This window comes from Thalassophryne amazonica, chromosome 4 (assembly GCF_902500255.1).
Source record: "Thalassophryne amazonica chromosome 4, fThaAma1.1, whole genome shotgun sequence".
NCBI classification, from domain to species: domain Eukaryota; kingdom Metazoa; phylum Chordata; class Actinopteri; order Batrachoidiformes; family Batrachoididae; genus Thalassophryne; species Thalassophryne amazonica.
This window is the reverse complement of record NC_047106.1, coordinates 105,810,114-105,830,432: the sequence shown is the minus strand read 5'-3', so window position 1 is coordinate 105,830,432 and position 20,319 is coordinate 105,810,114. Positions and strand designations below refer to the sequence as shown.

The following is a 20,319-nucleotide window of genomic DNA, read 5'->3' as shown; positions in this document are numbered from 1 at the left end:
GCAATCGTGTTAAAAGTCAATTTCACCTTCTTAGTAATTGCAAATGTACCAGAGCCAAAACTGGAATTTTTCGATTATCTGTAAGTTCCGATACATTTTTGGGTGGTTTATTGGTTTATCTTTATCAAAGATAACTTTTCAGTTATCTGATTAATCTGTTATCAAAGTTAATTTTTTTGGTTATCTGTGCCCACCACTGCCCTATACACAAACTAACCCATGCTGTTTTTTGCTAAATTTTGAACTCCTCGAAATTAGCGCCATTCTCAGAGATGAGCCTCCTTTGTCGAATATTCTGCCTCTAAGACCCACTATTCTCCCACTTTTGTTGAATAACTCAACTCGTACCAAAAAAAAAAAAAAAGAAAAAAAAAGCGACACAGCTCATTATTCATCGTTCATTATTTGGTGGGACCAGATCTATATATCTGTTGCATCAGTTATACAACTTTATAATGGAGTGGCACAGATAAGGATTTTCATACAGGAAAACAACAGATCTAGACTCAATGGGCCTCATGTATCAACGTTGCGTACGGCGATATTTGAGCGTATATGGGGTGTACACCAAAACGGCTGCGCTACTTGGCATTTATCATTGTGGTCGTTGGCGTACGCTGCGCTGAAAATATACACCAGGTCGAGAGGTGGCGTAAATTATACATCAAAATGAACCAGCACTGGAATCCACATAAAAATGAAGATGATCAACATGATAAACAGTGCCATTATACAAATCAATGCATATGTTACATAAATAACACTTTCCTGATTATACTACATAATAATCAATACAAATCCCGCTGTTGCGGGATTGTTATGGAGCACGATCCGTGGCCACAGCGCTGACTGCAAAGACAGCGCTGCTCGCCTTTTTCTCCAGACTTCGTGCCTGGAGCCAGAGCAGCGCTGAGCTTAACTTCATGTGGTGTGATCATTTTAGACTATGAAATTGATAATAACTGTAGTTTCGTCATTCCCTTAATTCGCTCGTGCTGCAATCAGGTTTTGTCGTCTCCATTCGGTTGTCACAATAAAATAAATACAGAAATACATTTAAAAAATAAAGAAATCTGACAGATTAGGCGTGTCTTATTAATTGAGCGAGCAAATATCCACGTCAAGAATTATTAACATGTGAAAAGAATATACAGTGGTCCCTCGCTATAACGCCGTTCACCTGTCGTGGCCTCGGAGTCTCGCGGAGTTTTTAGTCCAATTTTGCATGCCTTTTTTTACAGTGTTCTGTGTTCTGCGTATCTGTTTATAAGAATCTTGTTGCCCAGAAGAAAAAGAGCGCCAACAACTACTCATAACTGTGTTTGTCACACGGAAACAAACACCTGCTGCAGTGAGACGTGAGTGGGAAAAGGCGCGGTGTCAGGACGCAGAGGCGCGATCTGTGAAATACTGGTGAGTCACTATTAATAATTTCTTATGTGTCCGACCTCGTTCATTGATCGTTAAAATTAATTCGTTAGTTCTAAATGCCATCATAATTATTTATAGGAAAACGTTCTATTTTTATTTCTCAAACAAATGTTTGGGCCTGAAAACAGTTTGGTATTATTTTCCTACTAAGTTTTGAACTTTAAGAGTGTTTACACACGAGAGAAAAGTGAGAAAATGTTCATGCCTGATTGAGAAAGTGTATAAACTGTGTAGTGAGGGGTTTTACAGCTTTGAAACGTCTATAATAATTGTAAAAATAACGCTGACTACGTCGCGGTTTCGCATATTACGGGCTATTTTTTAGAATGTAACTCCAGCGATTAATGAGGGACCACTGTAACACTTTACTGATTATATACTACAAAACAATTGATATGACAGCCGCTTTTGACGCTCTATTGGCACGCGTCGTGATTGGTGGAGTTCTTTTTCATTGCCGTCTTTCCGGCTTCTATGTCGTAAAATGAGGGTGTGTCTGAAGCAGAGTCTGAATATTTATGGGCGTGTTTATTATAATTACGATCGTTTCCACCCGCCGCATTTATCAAGATCACGTCAGGCGTACACCAGAAATGGGCAGGTGCGCACTGCTTGATACATGTCACGGCGACTTTGGTGTATTTCAAGTTTACGCCGTAAATTTACGCCACAAGTGCGCAACATTGATACATGAGGCCCAATGTCTCCATGTGCCTTCTGGCAAACTATAACAGAAACTTCATATCGGTTTTATTTTTTTCAACACTCAATAGGCCACAATACATGCCCATCTAAAGCTTTGTTTCGTGCAACACATAGGGGGCAACTTTATTCTTGAATGGAATTTGAAAAAATATTCTTCAGAAAATATATATCACCACATCAAAAAGCTGCTCACAAAAGCTTGAAAATGAATAATTTTGAGAATTATTTTCACTTTAAAATTTGCGACCAAGCCTGTCCCCCAACTAATCAGATTAGATGTGATTGTGTCATAGACCAATGACGATAGCTGTACAGTCACTCTGAGATCCAAGATGGCAGCATCCACGGAATGTTACTCATTGGCGGAACCTACCATATTTTTGTCCAAATCTTGCATTATGAGTGTAGCTGTGTCAGCAAAAAGTAATTTCTTAAAATTGAACAATGATTCATGTCACTCAGTAAAATATAGGACTGCACAATTGATTATATGGCACATGATACAGTATAAATTTGTTAGAAAGGAATCTATTACAATAACAAATTCCTCATGAAGTAATTTTTATTATTCATTATTTCTGCAACCCTGATGTTATAAAAAAAATTGGATATCAAGTAATTTATTGTCACATGGATGTTTCATAATTAGGTTCCACCGTAATGCAATAGCTTAAACAATACATGATACTGTAGAATCACCCCATTTTTCTCATTCTTTAATAATTTGAAAATGTATGATATATAATGGATTGTTTTATGCACCATCCATATCCACCAAATTACTAAAGGTGCTTAAAGAATTAGGAAAATATATGATTCAAAAATATGTGCCAAATGGTTCGAAGCTACTGTACCTTATTGTATACTCAACAAAAACATAAATGCAACACTTTTGGTTTTGCTCCCATTTTGTATGAGATGAACTCAAAGATCTAAAACTTTTTCCACATACACAATATCACCATTTCCCTCAAATATTGTTCACAAACCAGTCTAAATCTGTGATAGTGAGCACTTCTCCTTTGCTGAGATAATCCATCCCACCTCACAGGTGTGCCATATCAAGATGCTGATTAGACACCATGATTAGTACACAGGTGTGCCTTAGACTGCCCACAATAAAAGGCCACTCTGAAAGGTGCAGTTTTATCACACAGCACAATGCCAGAGATGTCGTAATATTTGAGGGAGCGTGCAATTGGCATTCTGACAGCAGGAATGTCAACCAGAGCTGTTGCTCGTGTATTGAATGTTCATTTCTCTACCATAAGCCGTCTCCAAAGGCGTTTCAGAGAATTTGGCAGTACATCCAACCAGCCTCACAACCGCAGACCACGTGTAACCACACCAGCCCAGGACCTCCACATCCAGCATGTTCACCTCCAAGATCGTCTGAGACCATCCACTCGGACAGCTGCTGAAACAATCGGTTTGCATAACCAAAGAATTTCTGCACAAACTGTCAGAAACCGTCTCAGGGAAGCTCATCTGCATGCTCGTCGTCCTCATCGGGGTCTCGACCTGACTCCAGTTCGTCGTCATAACCGACTTGAGTGGGCAAATGCTCACATTCAGTGGTGTTTGGCACGTTGGAGAGGTGTTTGTTGTGAAAGTGTAGTGACACGGACCCACAACAGGGGGCGCAAATGATCGGCCAATAGATGAGCCAAAAGGTAACAATTTAATGTTGTGAAATGTGCACAACAAACATACAGACAATCTCAGAATATAATTACAGTCAATCCACAAGGTGACGTGTGGGCAGGCTCGAGGATAGAAGACGTCTGTCCTGAGAAGAGCCGGAACCACACGATTTCCGCCGCCACAGAACCTGGTGAATACTGGAGCCGCCAAGTCCCGAATTCCCAGGTGATCACCGTCCCCGACTGTCGGATCTGGTACTGCTGGCGAGAACAAAGACAGTCAAGTGTGGGTGTCTGTACACCCAGTAACAACAGCGGTGGGAATGCCACCTCCACCTCTCACTCAATACGTGCTGCAGCGATCCCTCAGAGGAAAAAGAGTGCCGTCCTGCACAGCCTCCACAAACTAAGGACCGGTACTCCTGCAAACACTCACAATAGAAAGATTTAGAAAATACCAAAAAGGCTGAGGATATTACCTCCAATGAAGTATGATATCTCGGCAACGAGGTGGAGATGACGTCTGGTCTTTATGGAGTGAGAGGACGTTGAGTAGATGGGTGACAGCTGTCAAGAGGTAATGAGTGACAGCTGTCACCCTCGGCTGCGTCCATGACGGCAGCGCCCTCTCGTGCCTGAAGCCCGCACTTCAGGCAGGGCGCCCTCTGATGGTGGGCCAGCAGTACCTCCTCTTCTGGCGGCCCACACACAACAGGACCCCCCCCTCAACGGGCGCCTCCTGGCGCCCGACCCGGCTTGTTGGGGTGTCGATGGTAGAAGTCCGCCAGGAGGGCCGGATCCAGGATGAAGCTCCTCTTCACCCAGGAGCGTTCTTCGGGTCCATACCCCTCCCAGTCCACCAAGTACTGGAACCCCCGGCCCATCCGACGGACGTTCAGGAGCCAGCGCACCGTCCAAGCTGGCTCCCCGTCGATGATCCGAGCAGGAGGCGGCGCCGGTCCGGGAGCACAGAGGGGTGAGGTGTGGTGAGGTTTGATGCGTGACACGTGGAAAACCGGATGGATCCGCAGTGAAGCCGGGAGTTGGAGCTTCACTGCGGCAGGACTGAGGACTTTGAGGATTTTGAAGGGGCCAATGTACCTGTCCTGAAGTTTCGGGGAGTCCACCTGGAGGGGGATGTCCTTCGTGGAAAGCCACACCTCCTGCCCGGGCTGGTAAGCAGGGGCCGGGGATCGCCGGCGGTCTGCATGAGTCTTCGCCCTCGTCCGGGCCTTCAACAAGGCAGAACGGGCGGAGCGTCACACCCGACGGCACTTCCGCAGGTGGGCCTGGACCGAGGGCACACCAACCTCTCCCTCCACCACGGGAAACAACGGGGGCTGATACCCCAAACACACCTCAAATGGGGAGAGGCCGGTGGCAGAAGACACCTGGCTGTTATACGCATACTCGATCCAGGCCAGATGGTTACTCCAGGCCGTCGGGTGCGCAGATGTGACGCAGCAGAGGGTCTGTTCCAGTTCCTGGTTGGCCCGCTCTGCCTGTCCGTTCGTCTGTGGATGGTACCCAGACGAGACGCTCACGGTGGCCCCCAGTTCCCTACAGAAGCTCCTCCAGACGTTTGAGGAGAACTGGGGACCACGATCAGAGATGATGTCGGAGGGTATCCCATGCAGACGGACGACGTGGTGGACCAGGAGGTCTGCTGTCTCCTGGGCTGTTGGGAGCTTCGAGAGGGCCACGAAGTGGGCCGCCTTGGAGAATCGGTCCACTATCATGAAGATGGTGGTGTTGCCCTGGGACGGCGGGAGGCCCGTGACGAAATCCAGGCCGATGTGGGACCAGGGGCGATGAGGCACCGGCAGCGGCTGGAGGAGTCCTTGGGCCTTCTTATGTACTGCCTTGCCCCTGGCACAGGTGGTGCAGGCCTGGATATATTCCCGGACGTCGGCCTCCATAGACGCCCACCAGAAGCGCTGCCGGACAACTGCCACGGTCCTTCGCACCCCTGGATGACAGGAGAGCTTGGAACCGTGACAGAAGTCCAAGACTGCAGCTCTGGCCTCTGGTGGGACGTACAGACGGTTCTTTGGACCGGTTCCGGGGTCAGGGCTCCGTGCCAGGGCCTCCGGGACGGTCTTCTCCACGTCCCAGGTGAGGGTGGCCACGATAGTGGACTCCGGAATGATGGGCACCGGTGGATCCGACAGCACCGTTTTGACTTCGTCTTCGTGTACCCGGGACAAGGCATCCGATCTCTGGTTCTTGGTCCCGGGGCGATAGGTGATCCAGAAGTCAAAACGTCCGAAGAACAGTGACAAGCGGGCTTGCCTGGGGTTCAGCCGCTTGGCAGTCCTGATATACTCCAGGTTCCGATGGTCAGTGAAAACCGTGAATGGCACAGACGCTCCCTCCAACAGGTGTCTCCACTCCTCAAGAGCCTCTTTCACCGCAAGGAGTTCTCGATTGCCGACGTCATAGTTCCGTTCAGCCGGGGTCAGCCTGCGTGAAAAGTAGGCACACGGGTGAAGAACCTTATCGGTCTCTCCGCTCTGGGATAGCACGGCTCCTATCCCTGAGTCAGAGGCGCCCACTTCAACCACGAACTGGCGGCTAGGGTCGGGCTGCACCAAAACTGGCGCAGTAGAGAACCGTCGTTTCAACTCCTTGAACGTGGCTTCGCACCGATCCGACCAGGTGAAGGGGACTTTTGGAGAGGTCAGGGCTGTCAGGGGGCTAACTACCTGACTGTAGCCCTTAATGAACCTCCTATAGAAATTAGCAAAGCCGAGGAACTGTTGCAGCTTCCTACGGCTTGTTGGTTGGGGCCAATCTCTCACCGCCGCAACCTTGGCCGGATCAGGGGCGACGGAGTTAGAGGAGATGATAAACCCCAGGAAGGACAAAGACGTGCGGTGAAACTCGCACTTCTCGCCCTTCACAAACAGTCGGTTCTCTAATAACCGCTGCAGGACCTGATGTACATGCTGGACATGGGTCTCAGGATCCGGAGAAAAGATGAGAATATCGTCCAGATATACGAAGACGAATCGGTGCAGGAAGTCCCGCAAGACGTCGTTAACCAAGGCTTGGAACGTCGCGGGGGCGTTGGTGAGGCCGAACGGCATGACCAGGTATTCAAAGTGACCTAACGGGGTGTTAAATGCCGTCTTCCATTCGTCTCCCTTCCGGATCCGAACCAGGTGATACGCATTTCTAAGATCCAGCTTAGTAAAGATTTTGGCTCCGTGCAGGGGGGTGAACACGGAATCCAACAATGGCAACGGGTATCGGTTGCGAACCGTAATCTCATTCAGCCCCCTGTAATCAATGCATGGACGGAGTCCGCCATCTTTCTTGCCCACAAAAAAGAAACCTGCCCCCATCGGGGAGGTGGAGTTCCGGATCAGCCCGGCAGTTAATGAGTCCCGGATGTAGGTCTCCATTGATTCGCGCTCAGGTCGTGAGAGGTTGTACAGCCTGCTGGACGGGAACTCAGCGCCTGGAACCAAATCAATGGCACAATCGTACGGACGGTGCGGGGGAAGGGTGAGTGCCAGATCCTTGCTGAAGACGTCAGCAAGATCGTGGTACTCAACCGGCACTGCCGTCAGATTGGGAGGGACTTTGACCTCCTCCTTAGCCTGTAAACCGGGAGGAACCGAGGATCCTAAACACACCCGATGGCAGGTCTCGCTCCACTGAACCACCACCCCAGACGGCCAATCAATCCGGGGATTGTGCTTCAACATCCATGGGAAGCCCAAAATCACGCGGGAGGTAGAAGGAGTCACAAAAAACTAAATCTCCTCCCGATGGTTTCCAGACACAAAACTTTTTAGATCTTTGAGTTCATCTCATACAAAATGGGAGCAAAACCAAAAGTGTTGTGTTTATATTTTTGTTGAGTGTATATTGATGAAAAGGTGAGAATTAGAAGCTATAAAACAATATAACTTGTCTGTGGTAATTATTAGAGTCATATTGTGTTTTTTACATGATGTACAATGCACATAATAGGACAGTTTCGACAATTTCAATCCTTTGCATTTTCATTATTTTTCATTAGTAACGGCCTAAAAGCAAAGCTCTAGAGTGCAGAAATTTGGCATTTTGTGTTCATGTGCATTGTAAGATTTTGTTCAGTCTGGGGTCTCATCAATTCCCTGGGACCTTGGGGGAGGGTCCTGGGATCTTGTCCTATCTTTGGGGTTCTGACACTTGTATCAAAGAGAAGTCAAGTGATAATTTCAAATAGATCAAACGTACATCAGTCTTGTTAAACATCATACTGCAAAATTTGTCAACTTCATATTTCGTGCAAAGGAGATATATGACTATAATTGACACCACCCCAGCAACACTCTTTTTAAGTGTTACCATTGAGGGGTTTTCTTTTATATTAGTACATTAGCACATTTAAAAAAAAATAATGCATTGTAATCTATAATTATTTTCCAACATAGTCTGCTTCACTTTACCTCTCCAAAAATGCAATATGAGATATTGTTACATTACCTGCCTAATAATTTTCCCCACCCCACCCCAGCAGATGCAAGAAAAGACCTTGCAGTGGTTCACAGTAGTTTGGATAATGTTCTCAATCAATTTTAATCATCAATCTGATGATCTATGGAAAACATTTACCACAATACAGTTTCAGGTTGCCCCCACCATTGTTGCACGAAAATGAAAAATCTGGCATATTTTCATTACATGTCCCATGGCCTACAAAGTCCTCTCTTCCACCCTGCCTTGAAGCTGTGATTGTTGTGGGCTGGGGTGTTTGGCTGGCTTGGTTTTTGTTTTCTGTTTCTCCCACCAGGTGGTATGCATTCAGGACTGAGTGGCTGAGCATCAGGACCTCACCCTGAACACCTGAGGCTTGTTATCACGTGCAGGTCATCAGGACTCACAGCTGTGGTGTATTTTGTCTTAATCGGAGATTGCTGCATTTAAACCTTGAATGCACAGTGTGTGATTGCCAGAGACTCGACCTTGTGAGCAGACGTGTGAGATCGACGTCAGGAGAACAATCTCACCATCACGGACGCAGAGACCGCTCCAGGTTTGACGCCACAGTCTGTGAAGGAGGATTGGGTGAGGTCTCACGCTCTTCAGCACACTTCCTGAGGTAATTTGGTTTTGGTGACTTTTATGAAGTAATGACAGTGGATTTGGTGTCCCTCACACCTTGTGTTAGTGAGCTGTCACGTTATGCTAATTGTCTAATCAGCTTCTGCTGCAGTGGAGATTTGAACTGAGTTGTTCCGTGCCTGCAGGGTGAGAAGCTGATGTATAGATTTAAGACAGGAAGTGTTTGCTGATTGCATGCACCTTTGAGTTGTGTCTCTCTGTGTGGAGTTGGACTCACCTCATGTTTTCTTTCTTCACAGACTCGGTTTGTCGCGGCCACCTGGGGGGTGTCGGCGGGGTCCCTGGGTCCGAACTGCTGTGGCTCCGGACCGTTTGCGCTGTTGAGAGCGCGCCGTGTTTCCACCTCACCAGACTGCGGACTTTTTAGTTGTTTAATATCACTCACTGTTATGTTTATTAAATTCTGTTATCTTTTGAACCGTGCTCTGCTTATTTTATGCTTGGTCCTTCAAACGCTGGGTCGGTTCTCCGCCCGCGTCCGACACATAACAGTGATTGGCGATACTTTATCACAGACTGCACTATTCCCAGTTTCTCCAGTGGCAGCCAGAGAATAACTTAACTCATTCAGAGTTATCATGGGTGTCTTGGTGCCTTCCCTCATTTGTCTCTTTCCTGCATGGTCACTCAGTTTTTGAGAGCTGTTTATTCCAGACAGATTTACCATAATGTACCATACTGTTTTTATTTCTCAATGATGTAAGCGGTCCCAGATGTTCAGTGACTTGGAAATGTTCATGTATCCATCCCCTGAGCCATCCAAAGAATACCTGCTGTGAAAATTGCATTATATACAATATCAGTAAAATTGTATACTGTAAATTAATCAAAAAGTGCCTGTAGTGTATAGTTTGTCTGCTTTTTAAAAAATATTATTTCAGTATATGAAAGCATTTCTTGTAACTGTTCTTTAACTATGAGCGTTGTATTAAATATTATGATGATCCAAAACTGTTGAATTTATATATATATCTTGTACTTAAAATTCAGGGGTGTCAGTAATTCTGTCAGGACTGTGAATTAGGCACAAATGAATATAAATGTCTGCCAGCTGACAACAGTTAGAATGTTATACACTCAACAAAAATATAAATGCAACACTTTTGGTTTTGCTCCCATTTTGTATGAGATGATCTCAAAGATCTAAAATTTTTTCCACATACACAATATCACCATTTCCCTCAAATATTGTTCACAAACCAGTCCAAATCTGTGATAGTGAGCTCTTCTCCTTTGCTGAGATAATCCATCCCACCTCACAGGTGTGCCATATCAAGATGCTGATTAGACACCATGATTAGTGCACAGGTGTGCCTTAGACTGCCCACAATAAAAGGCCACTCTGAAAGGTGCAGTTTTATCACACAGCACAATGCCACAGATGTCGCAAGATTTGAGGGAGCGTGCAATTGGCATGCTGACAGCAGGAATGTCAACCAGAGCTGTTGCTCATGTATTGAATGTTCATTTCTCTACCATAAGCCGTCTCCAAAGGCGTTTCAGAGAATTTGGCAGTACATCCAACCAGCCTCACAACCGCAGACCACGTGTAACCACACCAGCCCAGGACCTCCACATCCAGCATGTTCACCTCCAAGATCGTCTGAGACCAGCCACTCGGACAGCTGCTGAAACAATCGGTTTGCATAACCAAAGAATTTCTGCACAAACTGTCAGAAACCGTCTCAGGGAAGCTCATCTGCATGCTCGTCGTCCTCATCGGGGTCTCGACCTGACTCCAGTTCGTCGTCCTAACCGACTTGAGTGGGCAAATGCTCACATTCGCTGGCGTTTGGCACCTTGGAGAGGTGTTCTCTTCATGGATGAATCCCGGTTCACACTGTTCCGGGCAGATAGCAGACAGCGTGTGTGGCGTCGTGTGGGTGAGCGGTTTTCTGATGTCAATGTTGTGGCTCGAGTGGCCCATGGTGGCGGTGGGGTTATGGTATGGGCAGGCGTCTGTTATGGACGAAGAACACAGGTGCATTTTATTGATGGCATTTTGAATGCACAGAGAAACCGTGACGAGATCCTGAGGCCCATTGTTGTGCCATACATCCAAGAACATCACCTCATGTTGCAGCAGGATAATGCACGGCCCCATGTTGCAAGGATCTGTACACAATTCTTGGAAGCTGAAAATGTCCCAGTTCTTGCATGGCCAGCATACTCACCGGACATGTCACCCATTGAGCATGTTTGGGATGCTCTGGACCGGCGTATACGACAGCGTGTACCAGTTCCTGCCAATATCCAGCAACTTCGCACAGCCATTGAAGAGGAGTGGACCAACATTCCACAGGCCACAGTTGACAACCTGATCAATTCTATGCGGAGGAGACGTGTTGCACTGCATGAGGCAAAGGGTGGTCACACCAGATACTGACTGGTATCCCCCCCCCAATAAAACAAAACTGCACCTTTCAGAGTGGCCTTTTATTGTGAACAGTCTAAGGCACACCTGTGCACTAATCCAGGTGTCTAATCAGCATCTTGGTATGGCACACCTGTGAGGTGGGATGGATTATCTCAGCAAAGGAGAAGTGCTCGCTATCACAGATTTAGACTGGTTTGTGAACAATATTTGAGGGAAATGGTGATATTGTGTATGTGGAAAAAGTTTTAGATCTTTGAGTTCATCTCATACAAAATGGGAGCAAAACCAAAAGTGTTGCGTTTATATTTTTGTTGAGTATAGATTGTTTTAAAATACCTAGTGATGTGTGATAATTACTTTTACAGAGATGTCTTTGTTCCATGTTTAGCAAATAGGTATTCACTCCACAGTCATCAGATCTGCCAATGAATGTTCTTTTGTCCAACCTGTTGACAGGAACAGTTGTGGGAAAAGTGGAATCTGTGTTGGATAGTCTCACGCCTATCATGTACTCAGTGCAAGAGGATGATGGGGAGAACCTGTTCCTCCTTAGCCCACTCTCTGGGGAGTTCCTATTGTCCCGCAGCCTGGATTTTGAAACACAGCAGTTCTTCATTCTCACAGTGGCTGTGCAGCAAGGGGACTGGCAGGTATCCAGTGTCAGGGTCTATTTTAACGTGCTGGATGTGAATGATAATGCCCCTGTTTTCAGGCCGGGAACCTTTTCTGCTTCACTGTCAGAGGACACAAAGGCTGGAACTTGCTTTCTTCACCTGAACGTTTCTGATGAAGATGATGGTAAGTGTCTAATGTGCCTTTGAAATACAACAAGCATTAGTATTCACTTATGGGGCCATTATTGTAGCAAAGGTATTTGCAAATGTGTATTTTGATCCACAAATCTGTAACCAGATCCACAAATGCGTAAAAAAAAAAAAAAAATCAGTAACCGTGTGTCTGTGAAAATTGGGCCACTCGATTGGTTCTTACACGTGACTTTTGCTACACTTCTGCCGTGAAAGATCCACAAATGTGTGCAGCAATTTGCACTTGTGTGGAGACTAACCACCAGGGGGCATGGGCGCAATTTGGTGGGGGATGGGGGGACATGTCCCCCCCCACCTTTTCAACCAGGGGGGACAGAATATGGTATGCCCCCCCCCACCTTCTGACATATATGTGTGTACTTGGACATGCTATGCCAGTCTTATGTGCAAACCATGTCAGTCTTATGTGCAAAACCATGTCAGAATAGTATCTTTGTTTCTGCAAGTTTGTATTTTTTAGCAGCATTGACTTGTTTACAACACCTGTTTCTTGTTTGTCACATTTGGAATTTTCTGGGACTGCATTTGCCCAGATTTGAAACCAAAAATAGTTGCCTCTAGGGACTAGTGTCTACACATAAGTATCAATGGACCATATGCTAATTTACTAAATTCTGAAAGTTAAAAAAGGAAATCAGAAAAGCCATCTGGGACCTCAGAAAGCCCATCTGCAATTACTGCTTGATCTCCAAAATCAGCCTATTCAAGCAAAATTATGTTCAGTATGAGTGTTGTCATTAGTGCCACTTCGAAAATTAAATTCATGATAAGTAATTTATCCTAAACTTGTGATCTGTTGTTTTTTCAAACTTATGCAAAAACAAATCTTGAGAAAAAAAATTAATTATTAATAATTATTAAGAGTCTGTTCTTTCATATTTATGAATACATTTTACCACATTGCAGTTGTTGTTTTTTTTTTTTTTTAATGAAAACTCAACCTATCATTCTTTTTGAGTTCTACACATGTGTAATACCTTATTTACACCAGGATGTTAATAAAATCAATGCTGGCTATTCTCAGAATAAAGTACTTATATCCACAGTTTCAAATTGCATAAGTCAAATGGTGTCCACTTTATGGTCTTCTCAAAACATTAAAATTACTGTTCTGGATGCTCAGAATGCATCTGAGCTTATCTAGAAACCTATGGGCTTCGGTCCTACGGGCCTCGCACTTTGTTCCCCCCAATTTCTAGTTCTAAATTGCACCCTTGCCAAATGGCAATAATGACAAAATGTTGACGGTTCCTTTCAGCCCGTGTCTCGCCCCCTCCAGACTTCCAACTCTCGAAATTACAAGTACAGGATTTTTTTTAATTCTTATTCAGTGAATGCAATGCTCTTCTGTAGGATATAGTACTATTTGTGTTAACATTTTCTTATTGATACCATTTTTATTCGTGCTTACTTAAAATTAAAAGACGCAAGAAGATCCATTCATGTTCCTGGTTTCCGAAACACAGGAAAAAATAAATAAAACACGCTCTCAAAGATGTTCTTTGAGGGCCGGCCAGGCTTAAAATGGTAGTGGTGACTGATATCATTGGTGCTTATGCCCCCTGGTGGATAGTCTCCACACAAGTACAAATTGCTGCACACATTTGTGGATCTTTCACGGCAGACATGTAGCAAAAGTCATGCGTAAGAACACATCCAATCAAGTGGCCCGATTTTCACAGACACATTTATGGATCTGGTTACACATTTGTGGATCGAAATACACATTTGTGGATGTGATTACACATTTGTGGATCTGGTTACACATTTGTGGATTGAAATACACATTTTCAAATACTTTTGCTACAATAATGGCCCCATATTCAGTTCTCAGGGAAAATAAATGCTTACCAAAAAAAAAAAAAAAAAAAAAAGAAGCACAAAATGTAGCTTGGACATATTCTGGCATTTCTGATTACAACATTTCTGATCAGGTCCATGTTATCAATGCATTCTATACAATTCACCAAACAGAATGTGCATGGACATGATGATAGCTTAAAAATGGTCTCTAATGTTTGATGTAACTAAATGTATTATACAGTCTCTGTATGTGTCAAAAGTTTGGGTTTCATGAACACTGTGCAATAAAACAGCTGTACTAATTTTCACAGTTGGGCCTGAAAACGTACTACCGCATTCACCACACTGTGGAACCACCATAGTTGTTAACTAGCAGAATATTTAATAAACTACCCCAAATTATTCAGCAACAAGACAAAATGCTTTCATATAGTTAAATAAAAAATACAAACATATAGACCAAATGGTTAGTGCGCGTTGCTTTAGTGCAGAAGGTTCCTGGTTCAACAAACCCCACCTCTGCCCATTTCTCCATTTAATGTGGAGTTGCAGCAGGAAGGGCATCCAGTGTAAAACTTGTTCCAAATCAACATGCAGATCCACCTTGGATCTGCTGAGGTGACCCTGAGTCAAAACACGGGCGCAGCTGAAGGGACTTACATACTTCTTATAATCAGACATAACATTGTGACCACCAACCCAATATTGTGTAGGTTCCCTATGCCCCGACCCACTGACTCATGGACTCCACTTGACCTCTCAATGTGTGCTGTGGTACAGTTGTATGTAAAAGTTTGGGCACCCCTGATGATTTCCATGATTTTCATTATGAATCATTGTTTTTTTTGTTTTTTTTGGCTCAGCAATTTCAGTTAAATATATCATATAGCAGACAAATACAGTGATATTTGAGAAGTGAAATGAGGTTTATAAGATTTACAGAAAATGTGCAATAATTATTTTAACAAAATTAGGCAGGTGCATAAATTTGGGAACCCCAACAGAAAAAAGACATCATTATTTAGTAGATCCTCCCCTTGCAGAAATAACTGCCTCTAAATGCTTTGTATAGCTTCCAATGAGAGTCTGGATTCTGGTTGAAAGTATTTTGGACCATTCTTCTTCACAAAACATCTCAGGTTTGTTGGTTTCCTAGCATGGACAGCCCACTTAAATTCACACCACAGATTTTCAATAATATTCAGGTCTGAAAACTGAGATGGCCATTCCAGAATGTTGTATTTGTTCCACTGCATGAATGCCTTAGAAGATTTTGAGCAGTGTTTAGTGTTTTTGTCTTTCTGAAAAATCCAGCACTGGCACAACTTCAAATTTGTCACTGATTCATGAACATTGTTCTCAAGAATCTGCTGATATTGACTGGAATCCATGTGACCCTCAACTTTAACAAGATTCCCAGTACCTGCACTGGCCACACAGCCCCACAGCATGATGGAACCACCTCCAATTTTTACTGTAGGTAGCAAGTGTTTTTCTTGGAATGCTGGGTTCTTTTTCAGCCATGCATACTGCCCCTTGTTAAATCCAAATATCTCAATTTTAGTTTCATCAGTCCACAGCACCTTATTCCAAAATGAAGCTGGCTTGTCCAAATGTGCTTTAGCATACCTCAAGCAACTCTGTTTGGGGTGTGTACACAGAAAAGGCTTCCTCTGCATTACAGCATCTCCTTGTGCAAAGTGCACTGTATAGTTGAACGAGATGCCCAGAGACACTGTCTGCAGCAAGATCATGTTGTAAGTCTTTGGAGCAGGTCTGTGGGTTGACTATGACTGTTCTCACCATCTTTCACTTCAGCTTATCTGAGATTTTTCTTGGCCTGCCACTTCAGGCCTTAACTTGTACTGTGCCTGCGGTCTTCCATTTCCTCACTATGTTCCTCACAGTGGAAACTGACAGCTGAAATCTCTGAGATAGCTTTTTGTGATTAATATCAGTTTGAGAAGTTAATCAGTGAAATCACCTGGTGGAGTCAGTTTCTGCAAAGAAAACCTGCACCCTCTTGGCCCTTTCTGGAACAAGTTGCCCAACCCTGGTCTAGCACATTACACATGACACTGTCGCTAGGTCACTGTGTTTTCATTCCTTTGACCAGTTTTGGTGTGTGTGTGTGTTGTCATTTCGGCTGCTCCCGTCTTGGAAGCGGGTCACCACAATGGATACAGCCAGATCCGCATTGGTAGTTGGCACAAGTTTCCTTCCTGACGCAACTCCAGTTTTGGTAGGTACTGAAAAGTACAGACTGGGAACATCCCACAAGAGCTGCAGATTTTGGAGATATTTTGGAGATATCACAATTTGGCACTTGTCAGAGTCACTGAAATATTTATGAATCCCCATTTTTCCTGCTTCCAGCACGTGAACTTCAAGGACAAACTTTTTACTTCCTGCCTAATCTATCCCACCCACTGGTAGGAGTCACTGTAAGACGATAATCAGTGTTATATAACAGCTGAGTGGATCGTTGTCATTTGATTGGTGGGTTGTATGTCACATGACATGGATTATTCATACCAATTGCTGCTGTTTAATTGACTGTGCAATAGTTCTTTTTAGTGTGCAGTTTTGGTGTTATATAAAATGTGCTCTTGCATGCTCCGACTACCACGCATACTCACACTACAGGGGGCAGCATTTAGCGAAACATGGTGGAGTTTGTTTTGCTGGCAGATGATGATTTGAAGGAGCTAATTGACGGTGCTAATTCTTCTAGCACACACAAAAAATAAATCCACTATGCTATAAGACGTCTGGAGGCATGAAGAGGATGAAGTTAGGATGAAAAGCTGGTCAGATTTCTGAGGTGATTTTTCATTGGACTGATTTATTATTTATTTATTTATTTTTTTGGAAGTTCATGAGCTCAGTGCACGGCATCACAGACTAGATCGTCAGAATTATTTTTGAACTAGCTTACTGTTTTTCAAAGTTGATTGAGAACACTTTTGGACTTCTAATTAAAGTTTGTGTTGGACTGTTAAGCACCAGTGATGAACACCAAAATGCAAAATGTAAGACCCTTTTCTGTTTATTAATTAGTAAAATATCAAATGACAAGGATCTATTTTCACTGTTATATAAAACAAATAATGAATGTTTTTTCATTCTTTGAATATTTAATTCAGTGAAAGCTGGAACGTACAATTCAACTTGTCTTCACCGAGTTGAATGGAACATTCCATCATCCACCTCATGAAATATTTCTACCATTGAACTCATAAATATTCATTATTTGTATATTTTTACATTCCCACCTGTCAGTACTCACAATGTTATGGCTGATCAGTATAAACTGTACATATGACACAGTAGTTGGCATAATTTGATGAATTTTCAGTAAATCATCACTTTTACAGTCACTCTTCCTTAAAGGAAAAGGGTGGATACATTAACATTTCAAAGTCACTAAATATGTTTACACTCTAAAAAGTAGTATGTTGTAGGGTTAGTGTGTATAGCTTGAACTGAAGAGCCTTTTCAGTACGAAAAAATTATATATATATATATATATATATATATATATATATATATATATATATCATACATATTTTAGTGATTGGACAACTTATTATGTTAGGACATTTTTCACAATTAAAATATGGACTTAGGTTGACAATGGTTTTACAATAATGAGTTTGATCATAAAACTGGAATTGCTATATGTAATTTCTTTTGATTTAAATTAAATACATTACTCATGTTAAAAAAAGGTACAACTACAATGGACACTGAGTAGAATAGAAGTAAAATAAAAAAAAAGTTGGCTGCTGAATAACACCAATACCTTTTAATTAAGTGGGCCCAACTCAGGACAAACCAAAACAAGTATTCTAAACTACTTAACTTACTACTTGCCTTACTAAACTTGAGTTAGTGTGACTACAAAACTCTCATTTACTCAGTACTGGCTGAGTTAGAATTAAAAGCACCATCCAAATTCTTACCTTAAAAAGCCAGTGTATTCTTTTTTTTTTTTTCAAGTGTACGGAGTACAAACAGAATAATACTCTATGGTTAATCTGTCTAGAGTAGGTAGTTCTCAAAAAGTGAGTGACGCACACAGTAAGTAGACCAACAAGACGCCATAGCCAGTCTAATAGAAGTTAAAGGCCTCTGTGGATGTGACTGTAGAAACTGTACATCACACAGTTTTTGCCTGTTACATTACCAGTTGCACAAACTCCTTAATGCTTGTGAGGGCACAGATGTGAGAGAAATATTATGAGCAGTGATAATGTCAGGCATCATTGTCTCCTTTTTGGCAGGTGATAATGGAGACTTGAACCTGAGAGTGGCTGGTGGAGATGAAGGGCAATTGTTCTTTATAAACCCAACTCATTACTTATGCCTGAAGACAGAGTTAGACAGAGAGAAGAACTCTTCCTACAGACTGACTGTGGCAGCCAATGACCATGCACAGCCTATGAATTTACAGCTCACCAGCACTGCATATGTTGACATTCAGGTCAACGATGTCAATGACAATACTCCGGTGTTTTTATCAGCCAAAAGTGTGAGTGTACCAGAGGATGCTCCCCTTTATTTTTTGGTGATGACCATTCATGCTGAAGATGCAGACTTTGGAACCAATGGGGAAGTTATTTATTATTTAAGCAACACTTTGGGTGGTATGTTCAATATCAGTGATGACAGCGGACGACTGTACCTGCAGGAGACATTAGACAGAGAGCAGGTCGATCACCTGACTATTACAGTAATAGCTGCTGATAAAGGTTCACCCCGATTTTCAACCACTATGACTCTCACAGTGCACATCGAGGATGCAAATGACCATGACCCTGAGTTCTTACAGAGCAACTACAACCTGACAGTCCCAGAGGACACTCCCAAAGGAACAAGCCTGTTTCAGGTTGAGGCCCATGATCAAGATATCGGGCTGAATGGACAAGTGCGCTACTCGTTGTCCCTGATGAGCCCCTTTGTGGTGGACAGAGTTCGAGGCATTGTCATAGTGATGGATAAACTGGACAGAGAAAGGGAATCCAACTACACTTTCTTTGTAACAGCAGAAGATCGGGGAAACATCTCCAGATCTGGAACTGCTGTTGTTACTGTGACCGTGTTGGACATCAATGACTGTGCACCCATGTTTTCTCCAGAGACACTGATTATACATGTCATGGAGGATGAGGTGGATGTCTCTCTGCTGACACATCAGGTATTAAAGTGGTGGACACAGTTCAGCAAATTCAGTAAATTTTTTGTTAACATAGTAGCTTTTTGGCTATCTTTGACAACCACTGGTGGACAATTAGTCAACAAGCTTCAAGCCCATTTTGACCTAATTTGTTATGGTGCCCACTTACAACACAGCCTCCGTATACCTATGGCATGGCATTGTCAAAGTCACCACCACTTCCATATAGGGCAATCTTGTACTGATTTGTACGTCTGTCCCAGACATTGCATGTGTTTACTATGTTGCTATAGCTACTACCCTGGGCTGGCTCTCATACATTTGTCATAACCTTGGGCACAAAAAGGCAAACTACAACTGCAGGACTCACTCAGAAGCATGGTATGAGAAAAAGGGTTTCAGTCAAAAATAGGCAGAGGTCAATACACAGAAAGGCAGGCAAAAAGCAGTAGCAGTATCAAAAATCATGAGACAATACTTGAGGTCAAAAACAGGCAAATGGTTAAAAAAAATCACACCATGGCAAGACAACAAACAAGGACTGTGAGAGGTTGGTAGCAATGACACTAACAGAGTGCTTAAAAAAAGCAGGTGATGAGAGAGAAATGAGGAACAGGTGTGAGGGAACGTTCAGGAACAAGGTGTGACAAACAGAAGGAAAACACACCCAGACCTAAATCCCAGACAGAAGATAAGAGAATATGGTGAGCACAACACAAAGCAATACAAAACCCAAACATGAACATGGTCCCACGTGAAACATTTTTGTGTAGGCCATGGTATACTGAAGCTGTGATGTAAGTGTTGTTTGGGTACCTTAAGTTGTAACTGATAATTTGCTTGGCCCATGGACTATATTAGCTTAAAGTGTAGGTAACATGATATGTAATTATTATTATTATTATTTTTTTTGCGTATTTAAGAATAATATTAAACAACAGTTTGAAATTGATGTTTTCCTGGTGCGTAATTACTGAAGAGATAAACCAGGAATGGTTTATCTCTAATATAGTTTTTGAAAAAAATAAAAAGGACCTATACTTTATTGACAGACCTCGTATATATTTATATATATATATATATATATATATATATATATACATATTTTTTTTTTTTTTTTTTTTTTTTTTTTTTTTTGCACAATTATCCTTTATTGACCGAGTTTCATTCATGAAGTCAGTGGTGTGGGTGCACATCTCTGTGTGAGGGTGTGACTGAGCAGCACAGTGTGGGTCA

General features: G+C 43.2%; 1 protein-coding gene across 1 annotated transcript in view; it reads left to right on the top strand.

The window, feature by feature from the left end:
* Window positions 1-20,319, top strand: part of LOC117508587 (protocadherin Fat 4) — a 73,969-nt gene that overhangs the window by 8,255 nt on the left and 45,395 nt on the right. The window contains exons 3-4 of the mRNA XM_034168382.1: window positions 11,731-12,072; window positions 18,191-19,104. Of these exons, the coding sequence (XP_034024273.1) occupies window positions 11,731-12,072; window positions 18,191-19,104 (1,256 nt within the window). The remainder of the gene's footprint in view (window positions 1-11,730; window positions 12,073-18,190; window positions 19,105-20,319) is intronic.